The sequence below is a fragment of the Mobula hypostoma genome, chromosome 16 (assembly GCF_963921235.1).
Source record: "Mobula hypostoma chromosome 16, sMobHyp1.1, whole genome shotgun sequence".
Classification (NCBI taxonomy): domain Eukaryota; kingdom Metazoa; phylum Chordata; class Chondrichthyes; order Myliobatiformes; family Myliobatidae; genus Mobula; species Mobula hypostoma.
Window position 1 is genome coordinate 42,504,397 of NC_086112.1, and position 22,302 is coordinate 42,526,698.

The window sequence follows — 22,302 nt, forward strand, 5'->3', positions numbered from 1 at the left end:
AAGCCAGTCCTGGTCCAATTACATAGATATCACAACCCAAGAAAGTTCACTAAAGCAATTTAGCATGCGCCCATCAACTCTTACCCATTTTTATTTCTGCACATCGAAACCATTCTATGTGGATGCAACTGTTCTGCACGTGTCCACAAGAAACTGCAGAGAGTTGTAGACACAGCTCAGCACATGATGGGAGCCAGCTTCCCCTCTGTGGACTTTGTCTATACTTCTTGTTGCCCTTGTAAAGCAGCCAGCATTATCAAAGACCCCAGCCACTCAGAACATTTTCCCTTCTCTCTCCCATTGGGCAGATGATACAAAGCCTGAAAACACATATAGCCAGCCTCAAGGACAGCTTCTATCCCACTATTATCAGATTCCTGAATGGACCTCAATGTATGATAAGATGGACTCTTGATTCAGAATCTACTCATGATCTGTATACACAGTATGCAAGACATGCTTTTCATTGCATCTTGCTACATGTGACAATAATAAGCCAGTCGCAATACCAATATCAAGTACATTTTTAACATACCAACATACATGAAACTGCTTTGTATTAGCATTGATTGCAACTTGTGATGCGAACCTACGAGCAATTTTTCCAGTAACCTAACAGACAGTTCTTTAAAGCACAGCCCGAGGCTGCAGAAAAAAAAACCTTTATACACTTACTATTACTTAGAGAAACAGAATTTATCCTCAGGATTCTGGGGAACAATGTTAACCTATGATTACAATATTTTCCTTTCTATTCCATTCTCAGGACTTGAACTCCTGTCAACTGCCCCCACCACCAACCAGCTCTATTCAATATTTACATATCTAAATAGCAACTTGGTCAGGTATTCACCAAGGTTTAGTAATGAAGTCCAGCAATATCTCTAAGCTTAGCCAATTGTCAAGTTTATAAGAGACTATGAATATTTCTGAATGCTCTTTCCTCTGAGAAAATCTCTATATTGCAGTTTTTCCAACAGTTCAAATCTGTCCATTATTAAAATACAGACATCGGACTAATCTTCACTTGTAACAGGGTTAGCTAATAGTTAACAACAAGTTAGCCTTTCATCATATCATTTGCCTGTTTTTTTTACTCCATTGGAATTCATTAAAGGAAACACTGATAAGATTAAATAATTGACAGATGAATAACTATCAGTTTATCAACACAAATGTATGAAAGTGATTTACAAATCTTTGTATTTTGTATCATATTTGAATAAAATTATCAGACAAAATCATATGGAAGTCCTGAAATATTATTTTATGAATAAATATTACCTTTCTGGAGTGCGCAATCGATTCAGTTTGATGAGACTGCATAATACTGAAAGACTTCATATGAATATTTGATAATGGCACAGTATGAGGTCTTCTTGCTGCAGTCACAGCTAAAGATATTTCATTTGAATATCTGCTATGATGTGAAAACTTGTCAGATTTAAGGACCTGTAATTCTTTCTGGTGTTGATCAATAATAAGCTGTTGTTCAACCATTTTATCATTCTGTAAAGTGAAAATTAAAATAAAAGTGAAACATTCCTGCTTCTCTAGATCATTGTCCCCAGATTTCATGATTAATACTTTTGCTAAGCTTTTAGGTATCTACACCAAATATTGTTTCTTGATTGATATATCAGATATCTAGTACATTGTATAGGCACTTCTTGCTCAGTTATAACAAAGTAGGAAATTACTTGTTCTCTACTCACTTTGTCATCCTTTCACTTATATATGCTTAATAACAACATGTCCTAAATAGAGCAATTTGGGTACAATACATAAATTATTAATTTCTGTTTGCCTATAAGTAAAGCATGCACATAAAAATATCAACGTATTGTAAGTGCAGAAAATTGAATACTGTCACTGGCCAGAAAATTGGGAAACAGGCAACAAATGATTGCCGGCACTCTTCTTTGACTTGGGTGGCAAATACATATTTACCAATAAAGATCAATTTTTGTTGACTTGCTGGTAACAACAATCTTAAATGTTGAGGACCCTGTAGGACAGCAGGTATTTCTATGAAATTATACTATCACATAGGAGAGCAAGAACAATCCTTGTTCATGCAACAACTGAAAAATAACTTTTGATACCAAACTAGCCAGGCCCTTTGGCTTAGCTAGTTATCAAAACAATGCTAAATTATACATGTTTCTGGATGTTTATTTTATTGAGAATTATTCAAAAACATTCAAAACATTGGAGCAATTAAAACATTAAAAAAAACATTTGATTAATCTCAGTGACTCTTAAAAATATGTTGGACTCTTTTGTCCCCTGCAGACATTCCTCCAAACCTCTCAGAGATCTACTGGACAGATTTGCAGCAGACTGACACATTTGCACTGGACACCCAAGAAGTGTTCAATTGGGAGTGTCAGCAGAAAATCACTAGTGAAGAATCCCAGTTGATTTGAGGCTTCCATGCTTGCTTAGGGGTCCATTGCTGGTGGGTCTCAAGATGGTAAATTTAAACAATTTGCTGACATTGAGTCATACTGTAAAGAAACAGGCCCTTTGGCCCTTCTAGTCCATGACAAAAACATTTAAACTGCCTATTCCCAACGACCTGCACTGGGACCATAGCCCTCCATATCTGTACTATCCACGTACCTATCAAACTTCTCTTAAATGTTGAAATTAAGCACGCATGGACCACTTGTGTTGGCGGCTCATTCCACCCTCTCATGATCCTCTGAGTGAAGAAGTTTCCCCTCATATTCCCCTTAAACCTCACCTTTTGCCCTTAAACTATGACCTCTGGTTGTAGTTCTACCCAACCTCAATGGAAAAAGCCTGCTTGCATTTACCCTATCTATACCCCTCATAATTTTGTATATATTTCTCACTGACTTCATGCCTTTCCTTTATTCTTAATACTTTTCCTTGACTCTAATTAACTGGCTGTAAATAACAATGTTAATTAATCATATGCCAATTAATTTGTTGCAGTTTTATGGAATACGCTGTTGGTTATAAAGGTACTGTATAAGTGTATACAGTTTTGTTCTTTCTCTGTTTTTTAATGCACAATGTAACAGAGAGCAATACTGTACTGAAGTCCCTTTGCAGTTTTCCAAAACAGATGTTGCTCTCTTAGGCAAAGAAATAATGATCTGTATCAATATGTATTTGGCCCATTTGTCCCTTGAAAGCCACCTGCAGTTGTAATTACCTTTTGCGGTCACACAGTTCCAAATGCCCTCAAAGCCTTACTGCTGTGGCCAAGCTATGAGACATGGCTCTAAATCACTGACATAGAAAACAAAGATACTACTCTCTAATTATGTCATGCTTTTAAAAATGTTCATAAATCCTATCCCCAAGAATCCTCTCCAACAGCTGGTCTGTAATTTGCAGAATTATCCCTATTCCCCTTTTTGAACAAAGGATTACTATTAGCTAATCAACAGTCCTCCAGGACCTTGCCTGTGCCTAGAATGGACATGAAGAACTTTGCCAAGGCCCAGTAGTCTCATCTCTTGCCTTTCCCAATAACCTGAAGAATAATTGTATCAGGCTCTATTCTTCAAGAAACCCAACACCATATCTTCCTTAATCTCAAAACATATTATCATGCTCCACAATGATCTCACTATCTTTCATGTCCTTTTCCTTTGTGAATACTGATGCAAAGTATCAGTTCTGGTGATAGATATTTGCAAAACACCTACATTCTTAAAAATTCAAGTTACTGTACATACAACATGCAAATTACTGTAAATTCAAGTTACTGTACATGTAAACAATTTACATTATTTCTATGAATGTAAATTAATAGAAATAGCAATAGCTTAGCACATTACAGGTGTCCCCCACTTTTCAAACGTTCGCTTTGTGAAACCTCGCTGTTACGAAAGACCTATATTAGTTACCTGTTTTCGCTAACAGAAGGTATTTTCACTGTTATGAAAAAAGGCAGCACGCGAAAAAAGCAGCGCGCGATAAAAGGCAGCGCGCACCCCAAGCAGCCAAGCCCCTCTCCTGGAACTGCATTCTAGCCAGCATTGCTTAAACATGTGCCTGTAAGCAGCCGTTAGCAAGATGAGTTCTAAGGTATCGGAAAAGCTTAAAAGAGCTCGTAAGGGTGTTACACTTAACGTAAAACTAGACATAATTAAGCGTTTCGATCATGGTGAACAAAGTAAGGACAAAGTGAGTTTGGCTTGTGGAAGTTGACGAAGATGATGTTGAAGAGCTTTTGGCATCTCACGACCAAGAACTGATAGATGAAGAGCTGATGCAATTAGAAGAGGAAAGGATAACAATCAAAACCAAATGCAGTAGCGAACGGACTGAAAGTGAAGTCGTCCAGGAACTGAACGTGAAGCAACTGCGTGAGATTTTGCTTCAATGATTGCAGAAAAGTACGACTTTAATTTTGAAAGGGTACATCGGTTTAGGGCACATTTGCAAGATGGTTTGAGTGCTTACAAAGAACTGTATGATAGAAAAATGCGCGAGGCTAAGCAGTCAAGCATACTGTCATTTTTCAAGCCTTCCACATCAGCCACAGCAGACAACGAACCTCGATCTTCGATATCGAGGCAGGCAGACGTAGAAGAAGATGACCTGCCTGCCCTGAAGGAAGCAGACGACAATGAGATGACACCCCAGTGTCCCACCACCCCAACCCTCAGGCTGCGGACCAATACCGATCCGCGGAGTATGCAGCGGTAGCCAAGACATGTAAATGTCGGCCCAGATCAGAGGCGATTACCGATTGCATTGCCTCTGATCTGGGCCGACATTTATGTGCCGGGCGGCACCTAATTAATTAGCTTGTTTATTTTGGCTTTTTTCTTAAAGATGTGCTGGATGCGTCCCGGCTACCGCTGCATTCTCTGCAGATCGGTATCGGTTCGCTGCCCGGAGGTTGGGGACCACTGCACCACCTCAACCTCCGACAACTCAGCCTAATACAGTGTGCTCGGCGCTGTCTTCCAGATTCCCGTAAGTGATACTACACTGTACATATATTATTTCTACTTTATATCGGCTATGTATTTTTATGTGTTATTTGGTATGATTTGGCAGCTTCATAGCTTAAGGGTTACTGGAGAGAGTGTTTCTGCCGAGAGCGCTTGCATGAGATTTTCGCTACGGAGAACAGTGCAGTAATGATTGTAGAAAAGTATTTCTACTTTATATAGGCTGTGTATTTATCATATCATTCCTGGTTTTACTATATGTTACTGTTATTTTAGGTTTTATATGTTATTTGGCATGATTTGGTAGGTTATTTTTTGGGTCTGCGAACGCTCACAATTTTTCCCATAGAAATAAATGGTAATTACTTCTTCACTTTACTACATTCCGGCTTATGAACCGTTTCATAGGAACGCTCTACCTTCAGATGGCGGGGGAAACCTGTACATAGTGATTCTGAGCTTAATGATACATCTAAAATTAGTGTTAAGAGAGAGATTTAAAAACCTACAGAGAGCAACAAAAAGAATTATTAGGAGGGAAAGGGTGAAATATTAAAGCAAGCTAGCAAACAATATCAAAGTGGATAGTAAAGCTTTTTCAAGTATGTAAAAAAATTGAAAGAGAGGTGAGAGTGGATATAGGACCACTAGAAAATGAGGCTGGAGAAATAATAATGGGGGACAAGGAGATGGCAGTTGAAATAAATGAATATTTTGCATCAATTTTCACTGTGGAAGACACTAGTAGTGTGCCAGATGTGAAGGGTACGAGGGAAGAGAAGTGAGTGCAGTTACTATTACAAGGGAGAATGGGCTCAAGAACCTGAAAGACCTAAGGGTACATTAGTCATCTGGACCAGATGAATTGCACCCTAGGGTTCTGAGAGAGGTAGTGGTTAAAGATTGTGGAGGCATTAGTAATAATCTTTCAAAAATCATTAGACTCTGGCATGGTACAAGAGGACTGGAAAATTGCAAATGTCACTCCACTCTTTAAGGAGGAAGGCAGCGGAAAGGAAATTATAGGCCAGCTAGCCTCACCTCAGTGGTTGGGAAGATGTTGGAGTCAATTGTTAAGGATGAGGCTATAGAGTACTTAGCAACACAGTACAAGATAGGACAAAGTCAGCATGGTTTCCTTAAGGAAAAACCTTGCCTAAAAAATCTGTTGGTATTCTTTGAGGAGATTACAAGTCGGACAGGTAAAGGGGATGCAGTGGATGTTGTATATTTGGATTTTCAGAAGTCCTTTGACAAGGTGTGACAAATGAGGCTGCTTATCAAGTTAAGAACCCATGGTATTACAGGAAAGTTACTGGCATGGTTAGAGCATTGGCAGATTAGTAGAAGGCAGTGAGTGGAAATAAAATGATCCTTTTCAGGATGGCTGCCAGTGACTAGTGGTGTTCTACAGGGGTCAGTGTTGGGCTGCTTCTTTTTATGCTGTTATCAATGATTTAGGTGATGGAACAGATGGCTTTGTTGCCAAGTTTCCAGATGATACGAAGATTGGTGGAGGGGCAGGTAGTTTTGAGGATACAGATAGGCTGCAGAAGGATTTAGATAGATTAGGAGAATGGGCAAGAAAGTGGCAAAGGAAATACAATGTTGGAAAATGCATGGTCACACATTTTGGTAGTAGAAGTAAATGTACAGACTATTTTCTAAACGGGGAGAAAATCCAAATATCTGAGATGCAAGGGGATTTGGGAGTCCTTGTGCAGAACACCCTAAAGGTTAACTTGCAGGTAGAGTCAGCGGCGAGGAAGGCAAATGCAATGTTAGCATTCATTTCAAGAGGTCTGGAATACAAGAGCAAGGATGTGATGCTACGGTTTTATAAGGCACTGGTGAGGCCTCACCTTGAGTATTGTGAACAGTTTTGGGCTCCTCATCTAGGAAAAATATATGTGGGCATTAGAGAGGGTTTAGAGGAGGTTCACAAGGATGACTCTGGGAATGAAAGGGTTGTCATACGAAAAACATTTGTTAGTTCTGAGTCTCTACTAGCTAGAATTTGGAAGGATGGGGGGGATCCGATTGAAACCTTTTGAATGTTGGAAGGCCTAGACAGAGTAGATGTGGAAAGGATGTTTCCCATGGTGGGGGAGTCTGGGACAAATGGGAACAGCCTCAGGACAGAGGGGTGTCCATTTAAAACAGAGATGTGGAGAAATTTCTTTAGCTGGAGGGTGGTGAATTTGTTACTACAGGCAGTTGCAGAGGCTAGGTCGTTGTGTATATTTAAGGCAGAGCTTGATAGGTTCTTGATTGAACATGGCATCAAAGGTTACAGGGAGAAGGCTGGGGAGTGAGGCTGAGAAGGGGAAAAAGGAATCAGCCATGATTGAATGGCGGAACAGACTCGTTGGGCCAAATTGCCTAATTCTGCTCCTATGTCTTATGGTCTTGAATAGAGATGAAGTCTAAGGTTTGAAAGATATACCAGCATCACACCTCTAGCATATTCTGTACTTCTGCATGGCAGCCAGCCAAGTTAAATCACAAAGAAAACTACTTAACAACAATTTACAGTTGAGGAAAGAATCTACAGCGACAATGGAACTTTATTTCTGCATTCTTTTGTCAATACTTTTTAACATCATGCTCATATTCTGGTATAAATACTTGAAGTATGGGATCTTTAGATATGAAATATCTGCTAAAAAGGTCCTCCAATCAATTTTGTTTGTTTTATTGCTTTAATGTTATAATGCAAGCCAATTTTTTTCCTCAACATTATATTTGGACATGCAATTTTAATTGCATGTTTATTTTGGGAAAAATAGTGGTTACAATCATAATGGTAAATTTGGATTGGAATGTTTCATAGAAACATAGAAACGTAGAAAACCTACAGCGCAATACAGGCCCTTCGGCCCACAAAGTTGTGCCGAACATGTCCCTACCTTAGAAATTACTAGGCTTACCCATAGCCCTCTATTTTTCTAAGCTCCATGTACCTATCCAAAAGTCTCTTAAAAGACCCTATCATATCTGTCTCCACCACCGTTGCCAGCAGCCCATTCCACGCACTCACCACTCTCTGCATAAAACACTTACCCCTGATATCTCCCCTGTACCTACTTCCCAGCACCTTAAACCTGTGTCCTCTTGTGGCAACCATTTCAGCCCTGGGAAAAAGCCTCTGACTATCCACACGATCAATGCCTCTCATCATTTCAATTACAAAATGTTAATATTAGTTTAAATATATATGGAGTGACATTAATCCTAGTGCAAAAATTGTTTAGAGCACTGCTAAGAAAACTAGGTCACCTATTTAATTTCAAATTGCTGTTCACTCAAGATAGAAACAAGTTTTCCAATCACTCCATTCCTACAAAAATAAAATGAGACCCATAGATGGAGTACACAGCTGGTATCTTTCTCCCAATGTCGAAATGTCTAATACTAGAGGTTGTACATTTAAGGTGAAAGGGGGAAGTTCAAAGGAGAACAGTGGATGGCTGGAATGCTGTGCCGGGGTAGTAGTAGAGGCAGATACAATACAGGCATTTACAAGGTCCTTAGATATGAATACAAGTATGCAGAGGACAGAATGATATGAACCATATGCAAGCAGAAGAGATTCATTTAATAAGAGGTCATTCGTTGAATTAGTTCAGCACAATATTGTGTACTGAAGGGTTAGTTCCTCCGCTGCACTGTTATATGTTCTATGTTAAACAGCAGGATTCAAATGATTAAACAGGGTTTCCATTATGTGCTAGATAACTCATATGTTTCTTATGTCCCATTGTCTACAGTAACTATGGGTGGGGTACAGAGCTATTTCTATATACATATAAGCTCCTTACAAAGGACTTTCTCAGTGGTGGTCCTGCTGAATGTGCTGCATAAGCTGTAGCTGTCGGATATGTGTCAGAGGTAGGGCAAACATTCCCCCTTACTCTGAAGGAGAAGGATAACATTGACTCTGATGCATCTCCTTTGTTCCCCACTGTAGTATAGTGCATCATGTTTCTATTTTGACATTAACGAAGAGAAAAATCTCAGCAGGCTAAGGTTTTTCCAATCTGGTGAAGACAAATACATAACTTTCTGCAGGCTCTGCTCCAGTATGCATTGATGCTTGGGCATCTCAGATCAGGGATGATTTAAGATCAATGACACCATGAAATCTTAGACTCTAGAATTGCGAACCACTAGGATTTTTGCTCACCCAATGTTCAAATTGTGGTTGATCTTTACAAGTAACTTCTCATTGTCATGCCATGTATTTAAGAATAATTATTAATACTGCTCCTTGTATTTCTCTTGGGAGTAGATATGTGGTGAAGATCACATTCACTTGTCTCTAGATGAGAAGAATCTACACTGTATTTCTGGAGAAGTACTTTGACCCGCTAGGAAAAGGCAATAAAGGAGAACCCTGGCAATAACTTCCCTTATAGCAGACAAAGGGGACATACTGCAGTTGGATTTGCCTCCTTTCAAGAAGATAGCTTTATAACAGTATCCTGAGGTACTTAAGCACATCCTTTTCTTCCCAGGCATTTATGATTGAAGCTTTAGAACTTCAGCAGTGTCAACTTTGCTTTTTATTGGCCTCTGTTGGTAAGGGACAAAGGCAAATAATTTTTAGAACGGAATGAAAGATATTCATGTTATGGACAAAGTCACAGGGAGGATTTCTTTGAAATGCTCTTTCCATCAGATGCTGATTGCTTTCCTTTGTTGATAAGTTCACTTTCATCTTGGATGTTTGAGCCATAAATGGCATTGACAGTGCTGAAGAATCTGTACATATGATTATCGGGGAGTTGATGAAATACTTGTGCTCTGGCCATGCCCCACTTGTTATTTTTTAGTCACAATATTTCTGTTGTACCTCAGGTTTGAGGTCGATTTAGAGTTGTTGCTTTTCTCTAGATGTTTAGTAGAATCCATTGTGTTTGGATTTCCAGGTTATTCTCATCAAACCAACCCTTATGCTTTCTGAGCACAAGTCTCTTCGTACTTTGTACATGTTAACTATTTGAGCAATCCAGATATAATGGACTCTGCAGCTCCTATAGGTTGAAGGCATTAGGTAAAGTAAAATTTGAGTGTCTGTCACATGATAGCATGATAAGATCTTGTTCTGTGAGTAAATATGAACAGCCATTTTGAGAAGCAATTTAAAAATTCACTGCTGATTATTCTTGGCATAATTTGGCAGAGTTTTACTCATGAAAAAGTACTAGCAAGGAAGTAACCCCAACAAAAAATAAGGAGATCTATTTCCTTAGGACTGCTAAAATACACAGAAATGAGCTCAAGATATTCTACTCTGGGTTATTTCAATAGTGACTATACAATAGCATGAACAATCTCCAGTTTATTATCTCTAAAAGGAATGAAATATTAGTTGTTAGTTTCAGAGTTGAAATGCTGATCTCTACACTGAAATTAAAGTTGAAAGTTCACTTTGAAGCAATGTTTAAACTTTGATGAGGGAATTTTAGCTCAAGAACATAATGTTTGTAAGAAGGGAAGAATGATAGGCAAGGAATAATTATTATATTAATTCACTTCAACATTGATGATATAAGCTGCATGAGGTTGCTCACAGAGAGAGAACTTCTCCTTCCTTATTATATCTTAAATTAGCTCAGCTTCTATTTCAAAGCACAGAATTCGAGTCCTGGACATATCCAAATGTCCAAAACACCTAGCTTTACACCTCATTATAAAAGTAATTGAGTTATACAGCATGGAAACCTGGCCGTTAGGCTCAGTCTGTCAGATCAACCAATCTTCCTACCCAAGCTAGTCCCATTTGTCTTCATTTGGCCCATATCCCTCTAAAGTTCTCCTATCCATGTACCTGTTTAAATGCCTTTTAAATATTGTAAATGTACCCACTTCGAGCACTCCTTCGGCAGCTCATTCCAAATACTCAACACTGTCCATGTGAAGAAGTTGCTTGGAAGGTGCCCTTGTGACAACAGACCAAATTATCAGAAGATTGATGCCGATAAGAGGACAATGGGGGAACATTCAGAAATGTTAATGGGGGACGAGAGAGATTAATGAAAGGGAGACACAGTTCCGAGTATTGTCAAGACCGGTTGCTTTGAACCTGAACTGTTTAAAGTTTGATGGACAGGCGGTACCCCAGCAGGAGGACAAAAGGGACAGGTTCGCTAAGGCAACAGACACCACGACACCATGAGGTAACGAGACCCTGGAAGCGGTGTGCCCCCACAAGTTGGTGCGAGTTTTGGAAGTCTGGTCGCGGGACTAGCCATAGACGCACAGGGTGGAAAGGTACGATCGGCGGGAATCCGGTGTGTGTGTCCGCCCTTGCCTGGGTGCCAGGTTCACCGCAGAAGAACGATCGTATCTGGAACGGAGGGGTCACAGTCGGTGACCTCAGAAGACATTAAAGGGCTCGCCCGAAAGCTAACTGCGAGGAATATCGAAGGTCTGTTTGGAATCCGATTTGCATATTCATTCGCTCTCTCTCCCTCCCCAATGGCACAACAGCGATTACTGCGAACTGAACTAAATTGAACTGAACTCTGTCTCACTTGAGACTGATCATTTTACCCCTAGACTGCAATAGAGCTTGATTGATCCTATTATCCTAGTTCTGTGTACATGTGTGTTTTATCATTGCTAACCTGTTGCATTTATATCCTTATGATTAGAGTACTGTGTTGCTTATTTCTTTAATAAAACTTTCTTAGTTCCAGTAATCCAGACTCCAACTAAGTGGTCCATTTCTGCTGGTTTGGCCACCCAGTTACGGGGTACGTAACACCCTTTAAATCTTTCCCCCTCACCTTAAATCTATGCCTCCTAGTTTTAGATGCCTATCACAGGAAAAAGTCTGTGAGCATTCACCTTATCTCTGTCCTCCAAGATTTTATACAGTTTGATATGCATAGTCCTCAGCCCCCCTTTCTCTCCAGGGGAAAAAAGCCTCAGCCTGTAAAGACCTTCTTTATAACTCAAGCCTTTTAGTCCCGGTAACAACCATGTGAACCAGAAATGCACATAATTGTCTAAGTGCAGTCTCACCAATGTCTTACACACTTGTAACATGATATCCTAAATCTGTACTCAATATCCTAACTGATGGAGACAAGTGTGCCAAATGCTTTTTCACCACCTTGTCATTTATGTTGCTACTTTCAGGGAACTATGCACTTCACTATATACTTTTACTACCAGGTCTCTGTTCCACAGCATTCTCCAGGACCCTACCATTTACTGTGCAAGTCCTGCCCACAATTAACTTACCAAAATGCAATACTTTCAACTTGTCTGAGTAAATTACAGTTGCCATTTCTTGACCCACTTTCCCTGTTGAAATAGACCTTGTTGTAATCTTAGATAACCTTCTTTACTGTACACCATGTCTGTCACCACTTTTGGTGTCATCTACGAACTTTCTAAACATATGAACAACTTTCTCATTCACACTGTTAATAATGATAAAGAACAACAGTTCTCCAGCATGGATCCCTCTGACACATTGCCGGTCACAGCCCTCCAATCTGAAAAACAATTGTCCAGTATTATCCCTTATTAAAGGCCTGGCTAAAATCCATGTAGACAATGTCTACTACTGTGCCCTCATCCATTATCTTACTCACCTCTTCAAATAAACTCAACCAAATTTCTAATACATGTTTTTCTATGCACAAAGCCACACTGATATCCTTAATCAGTTCTTTGCCTTTCCAAATGCAGATAATTCCTGTCTCTCAGAATCCCCTCCAGTAACTTTCCCACCAGTGATGTTAAGTTCACTGGCCCATTGTTTTCTGGTTTATCCTGGCATCTCTTCTTAAACAAAGGTGCGATATTTGCCTTCTTCTTTTTCAGAATCTCATCCATGGCTAATGATGAACCAAAGATCTCTGTCAGAGCCCACCGATTTCTTTCCAACTTTTCCACAACTCCCTAGGATACACTTGGACAGTCCTTGGATATTTATCTACTTTTGTGCATTTTAAGACTGCTATCACCTCCTCTTTTGTAATGTGATATTTCAAGGCATCACTATTCTCTTACCTGAATCCCCTAGCTTCTATGACCTTCTCCAGAGCAAGAAGGGACTTGAAATATTCATTTAATACCTTGCCCATTTCTTGTGATTCCACCTATAGAAGACCCCATTGATCCTTAAGGGGCCTTATCCTGTTGCTAGTTAATCTTTTGCTCTTAGTGTACTTATTGAATCTCTTAAGATGCTCCTTTGCCATATGTACCAAAGCTAATTCATGTCATCTTTTTGCCTTCCTGATTTCCTTCTTAAGTGTAGTCCTACGTCCCTTATACTCCTCAAAGGATTCATTTGATCCTAGTAGTCTATACCAGATGATGCATTCTTCATTTTCCTGATCAGAAGCCAAATATCCTGCATCAGCCAAGCTTCCCAAATCCTGTCAGCCCTGCCCCCTCTCTAAATACAAGAGATTCTGCAGATGCTGGAAATCTTGAGCAAGATGCTGGAGGAAGTCGACAAGTCAGACAGCATCTATGGAGGGGAATAAACAGTCAATATTTCAGGCATAGACTCTTCATCAGGGCTGGATAGGGATGGGACAGAAGCCAGAATTACAAATGTTTGTAGGAGGAGGGGGAGGGGAAGGAATGCAAACTGGCAGGTGATAGGTGACACCAGGTGAGGGGGTGGTAGAGGGGATGAGATAAGAAGCTGGTGGGGGGGGAGATAGATGAAAGAGGTAAAGGGTGAAGAGAAGACAGTGGACCATGGAAGAAAAGGAAGAAGGGGAGCCAGAGGGAGGAGATGGGCAGATGAAAAGAAGAGAATGGGTGAATGGGTAACCATAACGAGGAGTTAAAAAAGAAAGAAGGAGGAAGGAGGAGAAATTACTTGTAGAGAAATCGATGTTCATAGTTTGGTTCATTGATGGTTGGAGGTTACTTGGACAGAATATGAGGTGTTGCTTCCCCAATCTGAGTATGGCCTCACCATGGCAGTTGAGGAGGCCATGGACAAAATGTCAGAATGGCCACTTTTCCCACTTTCCAGACCTTTGTCATTCCTACCCACCTGACTTCACCTATCACCTATTACCTTCTAACTATACTCCATCCCTCCCCCACCTTCTTATTCTGGCATCTTCCCCCTTCCTTTCCAGTCCTGAAGAAGGGTCTCGGCTCGAAACATCAGCTGTTTATTAACTTCCATAGATGCTGCCTGACGTGCTGACTTCCTCCAGCATTTTGTGTGTGTTCCTCATCTCTCTAGCAAGAAGATACTGGAACTGAATTCCCTTATCTAAGTCTCCCAACTTGCCAGACGTACCTCTCCAAATCAACCTTTGAAAGTTCCTGCCTAATGCCATCAAAATTAGCCCAGCCCAAAATTACAACTGGTCCATTTTTTCCATAACTACTTTAAAACTGTTAGAATTATGGTCACTGATCTTGAAGTTGTATAAAACCAGAAATCAATAAAGAACAATGCAGCTTTGTGGAAAACACTGGAACCAGAAATGCAATTTTCATGCTACGGATGATCTGTGAACGAGCCATCCAGATACAAAAAGACATCTACCTATGTTTCATTGACTATGCAAAAGCTTTTGACACTGTCAGACAGCAAGATCTTCTGGAAATGCTTCAAAATCTTTACATAGATGGGAAAGATATACGTTTCTTAAGAAACTTATACTGGGACCAGACAGTATCCATCAGAATAGAAGGAGAAGTGAGTGAGTATGTGAATATCATGAGAGGAGTCAGGCAAGGTTGTGTCTTTTCGCCAGACTTATTCAACCTGTATAGTGAAAATATCTTGAGAAGTATCAAAGACATCAAAGGATTCACAATTGGAGGCCATAATATAAATAACACCAGATATGCTGATGACATCGTACTAATAGCTGGCGCAGAAACAAAACTTCAAGAACTACTCACTATAGTGGCAGCAGAAAGTAATCGCAGAGGCCTCTCAATCAACACCAAGAAGACAGAAAGCATAGTCATCTCCAGAAAGACAAACATCCCACAATGTGTGATCAAGATCGGAAATACAAACATCAAACAAGTCAACAAATTCAAACATCTTGGCAGCCTAATAACAAGTAATGGCAGGTGCGATATCAAATACAGAATAGCAATGGCGAAAGAAGCTTTCCAAAAAATGAAGACCATATTAACAGACAGAAAGATGAGCACGTACACTAAAAACACAATACTGAAGTGCTACATTTATTCTATCCTGACTTACGGAAGTGAATGCTGGACCATTTCTCCAGCAATGGAGAAGAGACTAGAAGCAGCTGAATTATGGTTCTACAGGAGAATGTTAAAAGTATCATGGACCACACACACATCAAATGAAGAAGTTCTCAGAAGAGCCCAAGCAGTTCGATCACTCATACCAACAATAAGAGAAAGACAACTCAGATTCCTAGGACACATCATGCGGAAAGATGAACTAGAAAAACTCATACTCTCTGGAAAGATTGAGGGGAGCAAACCTAGAGGAAGACCTTGGCTTATGTACGTCAAAAGCATAGCCAGGTGGCTACACATCGAGGAAATGGAAGTCACCCAAAAAATGAAGGATAGATCTATATGGAAAACCATGGTCACCAAAGTCCGCATCGGATATGGTACCTAGACAGACAGATAGATCTTGAAGTGCCTCCCTATCAACACGTCAGTCACTTGTCTTGGCTCATTTAGCAATAGGATATCCAGAATAGGCCTCTCTTTAATAGGAATTAATTAAATATGGTTAAAAAACGATTAAATAAATTAATAATTTGACTAAAGCGGAATAGGGATGGACTAACCTGAATGCGGCATCTTTCTTGTGATTCTGTTAAAGTTTCCAGAAGTTCCACTTTTTCCCGCTCTAGTGCATGTATTTGCCCCTGCAATTCCTTCATCTCCATGGCTTTTTGACTGAATAACTCTTCATCTGTAGCCAAGCTATCCTAAGGAAGATAACAGCAATACTTATGCACAAAACAAAGAGGTCTACCAAATTTCACTTAAATGTTGTTTCCTAAAGAAATATTAAAAAATTATTCAGGTTAATTCCCATTCTGAATTTCTTCTGACTATTATTTACCAAGCCTTTATGGTATAATTATTGTTAATTTTACTTTAGAAAATATTAAATTTACACAGATCTCAAAGTAAATCACTGTGACTATAATTGCCTGTTTGGTTTAGTCATATTTATTAAATCACAGCAAACCATTTGCAATCTCCTGGCACTGTTGACAAGTTCATAAAAAATAATTTTCAATGCCTCTTGTCTCAACAACTCCTCCCTCATTTTCTGACAATTTTGGTTTATACCATCTATTTTATGCTATAATCATTGTAAGACTATAGTCTTAATTACAGAATGTGTGCTTATGGCAAACTCAGTTTACTGTACCTGGCATTTCTTCAACTCCCTTTTCAATTGAAATATTGTAATATGATGAGAATTTTGTCCTCCATTTCCAAATACACCCTCGATACCACTCGTGTCAGTCAATTTATTCTGCAGTTCCTCTACCAGGTTGAACCACTCCTTCATTTTTTGTTGTTGGTTTGCTTTCAGATTGTTTGTATCTCTAACTTCTGACAGCAAGTATGAGGCTTCATCTATGCAATGTTTATAATGATAGCTTTCCTCTTGTAGATGGGCCACCTGCTCTTCCAAAGAATGGATCCGTTTTTTGTCTTGACTTAACAAGTCTTGTGATGTCTGGTTGGCCTGTGTGAGTAGACTTGTCCGTTGATTCTGTAGTGCTTCCCTAAGTGTTTTAATTTCTAGTTCCATTTCATCGATGCGATCCCAGTCCGGGCCATAATTTACAATAGGTTTGTTTCTTATATCTCTGGCTCTATTAGCATACTTCAGAGTGTTAAGGGATTCATCAAAGGTGGATGAAGAAGGGCTAATGCAGGCAATCATTGTAGTTTTGGCATTCCCTCCAAGAGAGTCCTTAAGCAAACGAGTTATCTTAGTATCTCTATATGGAATGTGTATACTTTTTCTCTTTGGGTCTCCAAGGGCACTGATCACATTTCCAAGTGCCAAGAGACCACTGTTTATTTGAATTGATTCCTTAAATCGTTCACCAGTGTTCCCTGTTTTTGTAACTCTTTCAGAACCAGCAAGATCAACAAAGCAAAATTTGGAAGAGATCAACTGAAATGATATCTGTGATTCTTCTGTAAGGCTGTCATTATGTTTATTTAATTCTGATTCATTTTTAGGCCGTTTTTGGTGGAGGTACATTGTGAAAATGGCATGTGATCGACTGGAATGTTTATTCATCTGGGTGGTACCTGTGTGGCGGGCTGCATTTCCAGCCTCCAAAAGGCTTATCATTTCATCTGGTGTCTCAATTTCACACTCCTTGGCACCAATGATCACTAGAATAAACAAGGGATATAGAAAGAAATGTTCACTATAGTATGTTAACAAGCCTTTCAATTGAAAAATAAAACAATTTAGTTTGATGTTACTTTACATTGAGCATCCTCATGCATTAATTTTGTGGAGTAGTATGACAAAAGAATTCAGTTTGCGTTTTTACAAAGTTTCCATGGAAAACAGCAACAGTGAAGGCAGTCATGAAACCTTAATCTAAATTGATTCTATTTTCAAATGAATAGCATATTCTTCCCCCTAGAGTTAAGAAGGCCAAACTATGCAAAGGGATACGGATAAGTCAAAATCAAAAAAGCTGCAGATGCTACAAATCTGAAATATACACAGAAAATGCTAGTAACTCAGCAGGATCAGGCAGCAATTGTAGAAAGTGAAAAAGAGTTACTGCTTCAAGTTGTTCTGATCAAGGATCTTCAAACCGAAAAGTTAACTCCGTTTCTCTTTCCACAGATCTATCTGATCTGATGAGTATTTCCAGCATTTTTTTTTTGATATGGATAAGTCAGAGGACAGGAAAGGTAATGTGGAAAATATGAGGTTTTGCACTTCATTAATAGCAGATTAGAAATACCATAACTTTTAAATAGTGAGAAAACGTTAACGTGCAGAAAGATCTTGATATGATGGTGCATGAGACACAGAAAAATGCAGATAGAATAAACAATTTGGAAGGTAAAATTAAATAGCTTTCTTTGGAAGGCGGTTGTAGTACAAATTAGGCAATATCTTACACAACTATGGCAACACTGCTCTTGAAATATCATTTGAGTTTTGGAATGTACCGAATGAAAATAATCCATTTATTCTTATCTTGTTTTCCGTCCTTTAACCACGCTGCTATTGTTAGAGTAGATTCGCTGAAGTTGGATGATGACAGATTTGAGTAAGATTGGCCAATACTCATGGAATTTGGAAGAATGAAAGATTAATTCATTGTGTTGTTCAAGATTCTGCAGAAGATTGCCAGGGTAAACCTTATCAGGTTGTCTTGCCTAGTTGGAGAAAAAAGAACTAGGGGAAAGTTTCAGGATAAGGGTCACCAATTAAATCCAAGAAGTTTCTTTTATGAAGATATTTGTAAATCCCGAGCATTCTGTAGCTCAGAGGGTTGTAACCATTCAGTCATTGGGAATATAATGACATACTAATTAAGTTATGGGACTGGTATCCAGAGGAATAAACCACTGGCCTTCTTGGTTCAAATGTCACTAAAATAGCTAGGAAGTGTCAATTAATAAAAGCTGGAAATAAAAAAGGTTGTATCAATAATGGTGACAGTAAATCTACAAGATAGGTTGAAAACCAGGCTTATTTATTAATATGCCACAGGGAAAAAACCTGCCACCTGTTCTCCCCTAATATGATCCCAAACAGCAATGACTGATTCTTAACTGGTCTAACAAAGCACTTAATTCAAGTCTCTAATGCCAGTCTCTAATGTCTATTTCACTGAGAAAGAATATTTGTTTAAAAAGACAAGGGTGTGATTGATAGATTTTTTGACACAAAAGGTAGCTAATAAACTATGGATTTGGCAAAAGAGGAAACAAAGTAAAAGATCAAGTGTAAATTGTGAAGTAGTCCCTCAGGACTGTTCGGCCTAATCCAGCTATTTAAAAAAAAATTCTGTACATTTTTCACATCTCACAATAATTACAATGCCCACCTGGCACACTTACCCCATGCTATACTTCCCCAACTCTCCCTTAAACAATCCTGATTAATCAGGGCTGTAGACCAACATTATCTGCTCAAAGAAATTCCATCCAATTACTGCAAGTGCAAGCCTCACACTCACATCCTACTATGGTAGGTACATCAACTAAATATAAAAGGGAGAACTCACAATATTCTTATCACTTCTTCCTACAAAGATGGCACAAGATGCAGCACCTGAAGCAGTGATATACAAGAGATCAAAGAGTACTCCAATGTGTCATTACAGTAGAGGACAGAATGCTGGCTGTAACTGGATTAGTTGTCACAAAGCTAATTGAAAGTAAAGATGCTTCCTACATGTTTTTCTGATACAGATGCTGCAGATGGTGATATCTCTCACTTGAACTATAGACCCCACTCCTTGTGCCATTCTCCTTTCAAGAATCCATCATTTGGTAACAACAGAGGGAATTATATTAAAAATACCTAGTCATTCATTCTGAGCCTCAGATACTGACTATTTCGCACATATAGTTTTCAGAAGGAATCTGCAGGTACTAAGCCACTGGGCATGAGCGACCTGCAGGATGAAGGGTACCCTAATGCCAATTTTATGAATTCTATCTTGTAGTGTGATTGATATTCTTTTGAAGCCGTAGACTATAACTAATGTAGTTAAAACTTATAGTTTATCATTAGTATTATAAACAATCCCCTACATTTGTGCCCAACAAGGGTTCAGTTACAGACTCTTTTTTGCTAGTCTTAATCAATCAGTTCTGGAATTTATAACTCACAATGTGATGTGATAATATTTATTCTTTTAAACACAAGGAATTCTCAGATGCTGGAGATTTTGAGCAACAGACACAAAATGCTGGAGGAACTCAGCAAGTCAGGTAGCATCTATGGAGGGGAATGATCAGCTGACGTTTTGGGTCGAGAACCATCATTAGGAGTGGAAAGGAAAGGAAGGCTACAAACACAAGGAAGTCTGTAGATGCTGGAAATCCAGAGTAACACACGCAAAATGCTGGAGGAACTCAGAAGGTCAGGCAATAATCTATGGAAAAGAATAAACAGTCATTGTTTCGGGCTGAGGCCTTTCATCAGGACTGAAAAGAAGAGGGAAGAAGCCAGAATAAGAAGTTGGTGGGGAAGGGAAGGAGTACAAGCTAGAAGGTGATAGGTGGAAAAGGTAAAGGGCTGAAGTTCAAAGACATACCAGTTAGTAGCTTAATTGGTCATTGTAAATTGTTCCAAGATTAGGCTAGTGTTAAATCAATTGGTTGCTGGGTGGCGCAGCTTGAAGGACCAAAAGGGCCTTTCTCTAAATAGGAGCTGTATCCCTAAGCAAAAATAAATAAATAAATAAATATTTCACTGCTTGAATTAACCTCACAAGGAATGGAATTACCTGTATTTCCTTTTTCATCTTCTCGAATATGAATGTCTTTGTTGGTGCTCTGTATCTCCAAAAGGTCCCGAAGCTCTTCTTTATACACTTCAATGTAGGATACTTTCACATTGAAGTAATTATGTTTTTCCGCAATATTTTGGAAGATCTCATTAATAGCACGTGGAATAATCCCTTTCAACTCATCAGAAATTGAAGCTTTAAGTCACAAAAAACAGAACTCTAGTAAAATATCTAGCATGCTTTTGTATCACAATACAATAATGTACTGTAATTACAATCGTAATCATGGTTTTATAAACTATAAATAACATAATATAATCATGTTTTAGAAACTATAAATAATTTTATTGGTGCAGATTAGGTTAGGGTAAACATGCTGATGCAATAAATATACTGAATTGCTAAACTTTAGACATGCGTTACAGAATATGCATTCTGAGAGTAAATTTATGAGCTAATGTTTGCAGGTGGGTATATTGAGAAAATGCATTTGCACAGTCCATGATTTACTTAAATGGAAAATTACAGATTGTGAACCTGTCATTTCTCGAATTCCTAAAATGCAAATTAAAAGAATCAGATTGGTGACAATAGAATATTATTTGGCCCATTGTGTCCTTGATAATCAAAAGGCAGCCATTCAGTGTTTTTTCACCTTTCAATAGTTCCTACATAGCCCTCCACCACTCTTTCAGGCAATAAGTTCCAGACCCCTACCAGCCTCCAAGTTAAATAGCTGTCTTTGTGTCCTGTCTTATCCTTTTCAATTGCTTTAAATTACCTTTTATCACCAGTTTACGCTCTTTTGCATGATAGAGAATGGCAAAATGTGTGTGCGTGTGAGTGTGTGTGTGTACTGCCAACAATTTCTTTTATATGGCTGGCAGTGTGCCTTAAATTCTAAAATGAAAATGAATGGTATGTAGGGTTTATTAAAACCATCCCTGCAGTATAGGATAAGGTTCCAAATGAAAGTAACTCTTAAACTGCTTAATCCATCCATCATGAAAATGAAAACACTATCATGGTTACATGATTGCAATATCTTGAAATTAATTTAACATAATGCAATCAAAATATGCATTTGGCAAATGTTAGTGATTCTATTAAAATCTCGAAATTTTTAATTGCCTTTGGTGACTTAATTTATTAATAAAATGAAAGTCATAGTGGATTCCCAGCAACAGAAACAGATATGTTTTCCAAAATTCCTTTATTTCCCTCTTCCCTGTAGAACTCAGTAGATATGTGAAAGTCCAGTGTACAATGTCTTTCAACCATTTGGTTCTTGAACCAACCAGTTAAACGCTGATCACTACTGTTTAGCAAAACTATAACCACTTTGACCATCTTGCACTAAAATGGATGTGCTTTATTTTGATTTAGTTGTGTTTTCTTTTAAAATATGTGTCTAATTTATGATCAATTTACATACTTATAGTGAATGCCGCTTGCATGATGCTACATGCCTGCGAAGCTACTGCAAGTCAGTTTCTAATGCCTTGCACTTGAGCATACAGGTTTCCCCCGCCATCCGAAGGTAGAGCGTTCCTATGAAACGGTTCGTAAGCCGGAATGTCGTAAAGCGAAGAAGCAATTACCATTTATTTATATGGGAAAATTTTATGCGCGCTCGCAGACCCAAAAATAACCTACCAAATCATGCCAAATAACACATAAAACCTAAAATAACAGTAACATATAGTAAAAGCAGGAGTGATATGATAAATACACAGCCTATATAAAGTAGAAATATTTCTCTACAACAATTGCCTGCACTGTTCTCCATAGCGAAAATCTCATGCAAGCGCTGTCAGCAGAAAATCTCACGCAAGCGCCGTTTGCAAAAACACTCTCTCCAGTAACCTTTAAGCTATGAAGCTGCC

General features: G+C 38.8%; 1 protein-coding gene across 2 annotated transcripts in view; it reads right to left on the reverse strand.

The window, feature by feature from the left end:
- LOC134357350 (kinesin-like protein KIF27) overlaps positions 1-22,302 on the reverse strand; it is a 67,899-nt gene that overhangs the window by 31,176 nt on the left and 14,421 nt on the right. For both annotated transcript variants that reach the window (XM_063068806.1, XM_063068807.1), the window contains 4 exons: positions 20,414-20,611; positions 16,330-17,318; positions 15,734-15,877; positions 1,285-1,509 (listed from right to left, as the gene is read on the reverse strand). In XM_063068806.1, the coding sequence (XP_062924876.1) occupies positions 1,285-1,509; positions 15,734-15,877; positions 16,330-17,318; positions 20,414-20,611 (1,556 nt within the window). The remainder of the gene's footprint in view (positions 1-1,284; positions 1,510-15,733; positions 15,878-16,329; positions 17,319-20,413; positions 20,612-22,302) is intronic.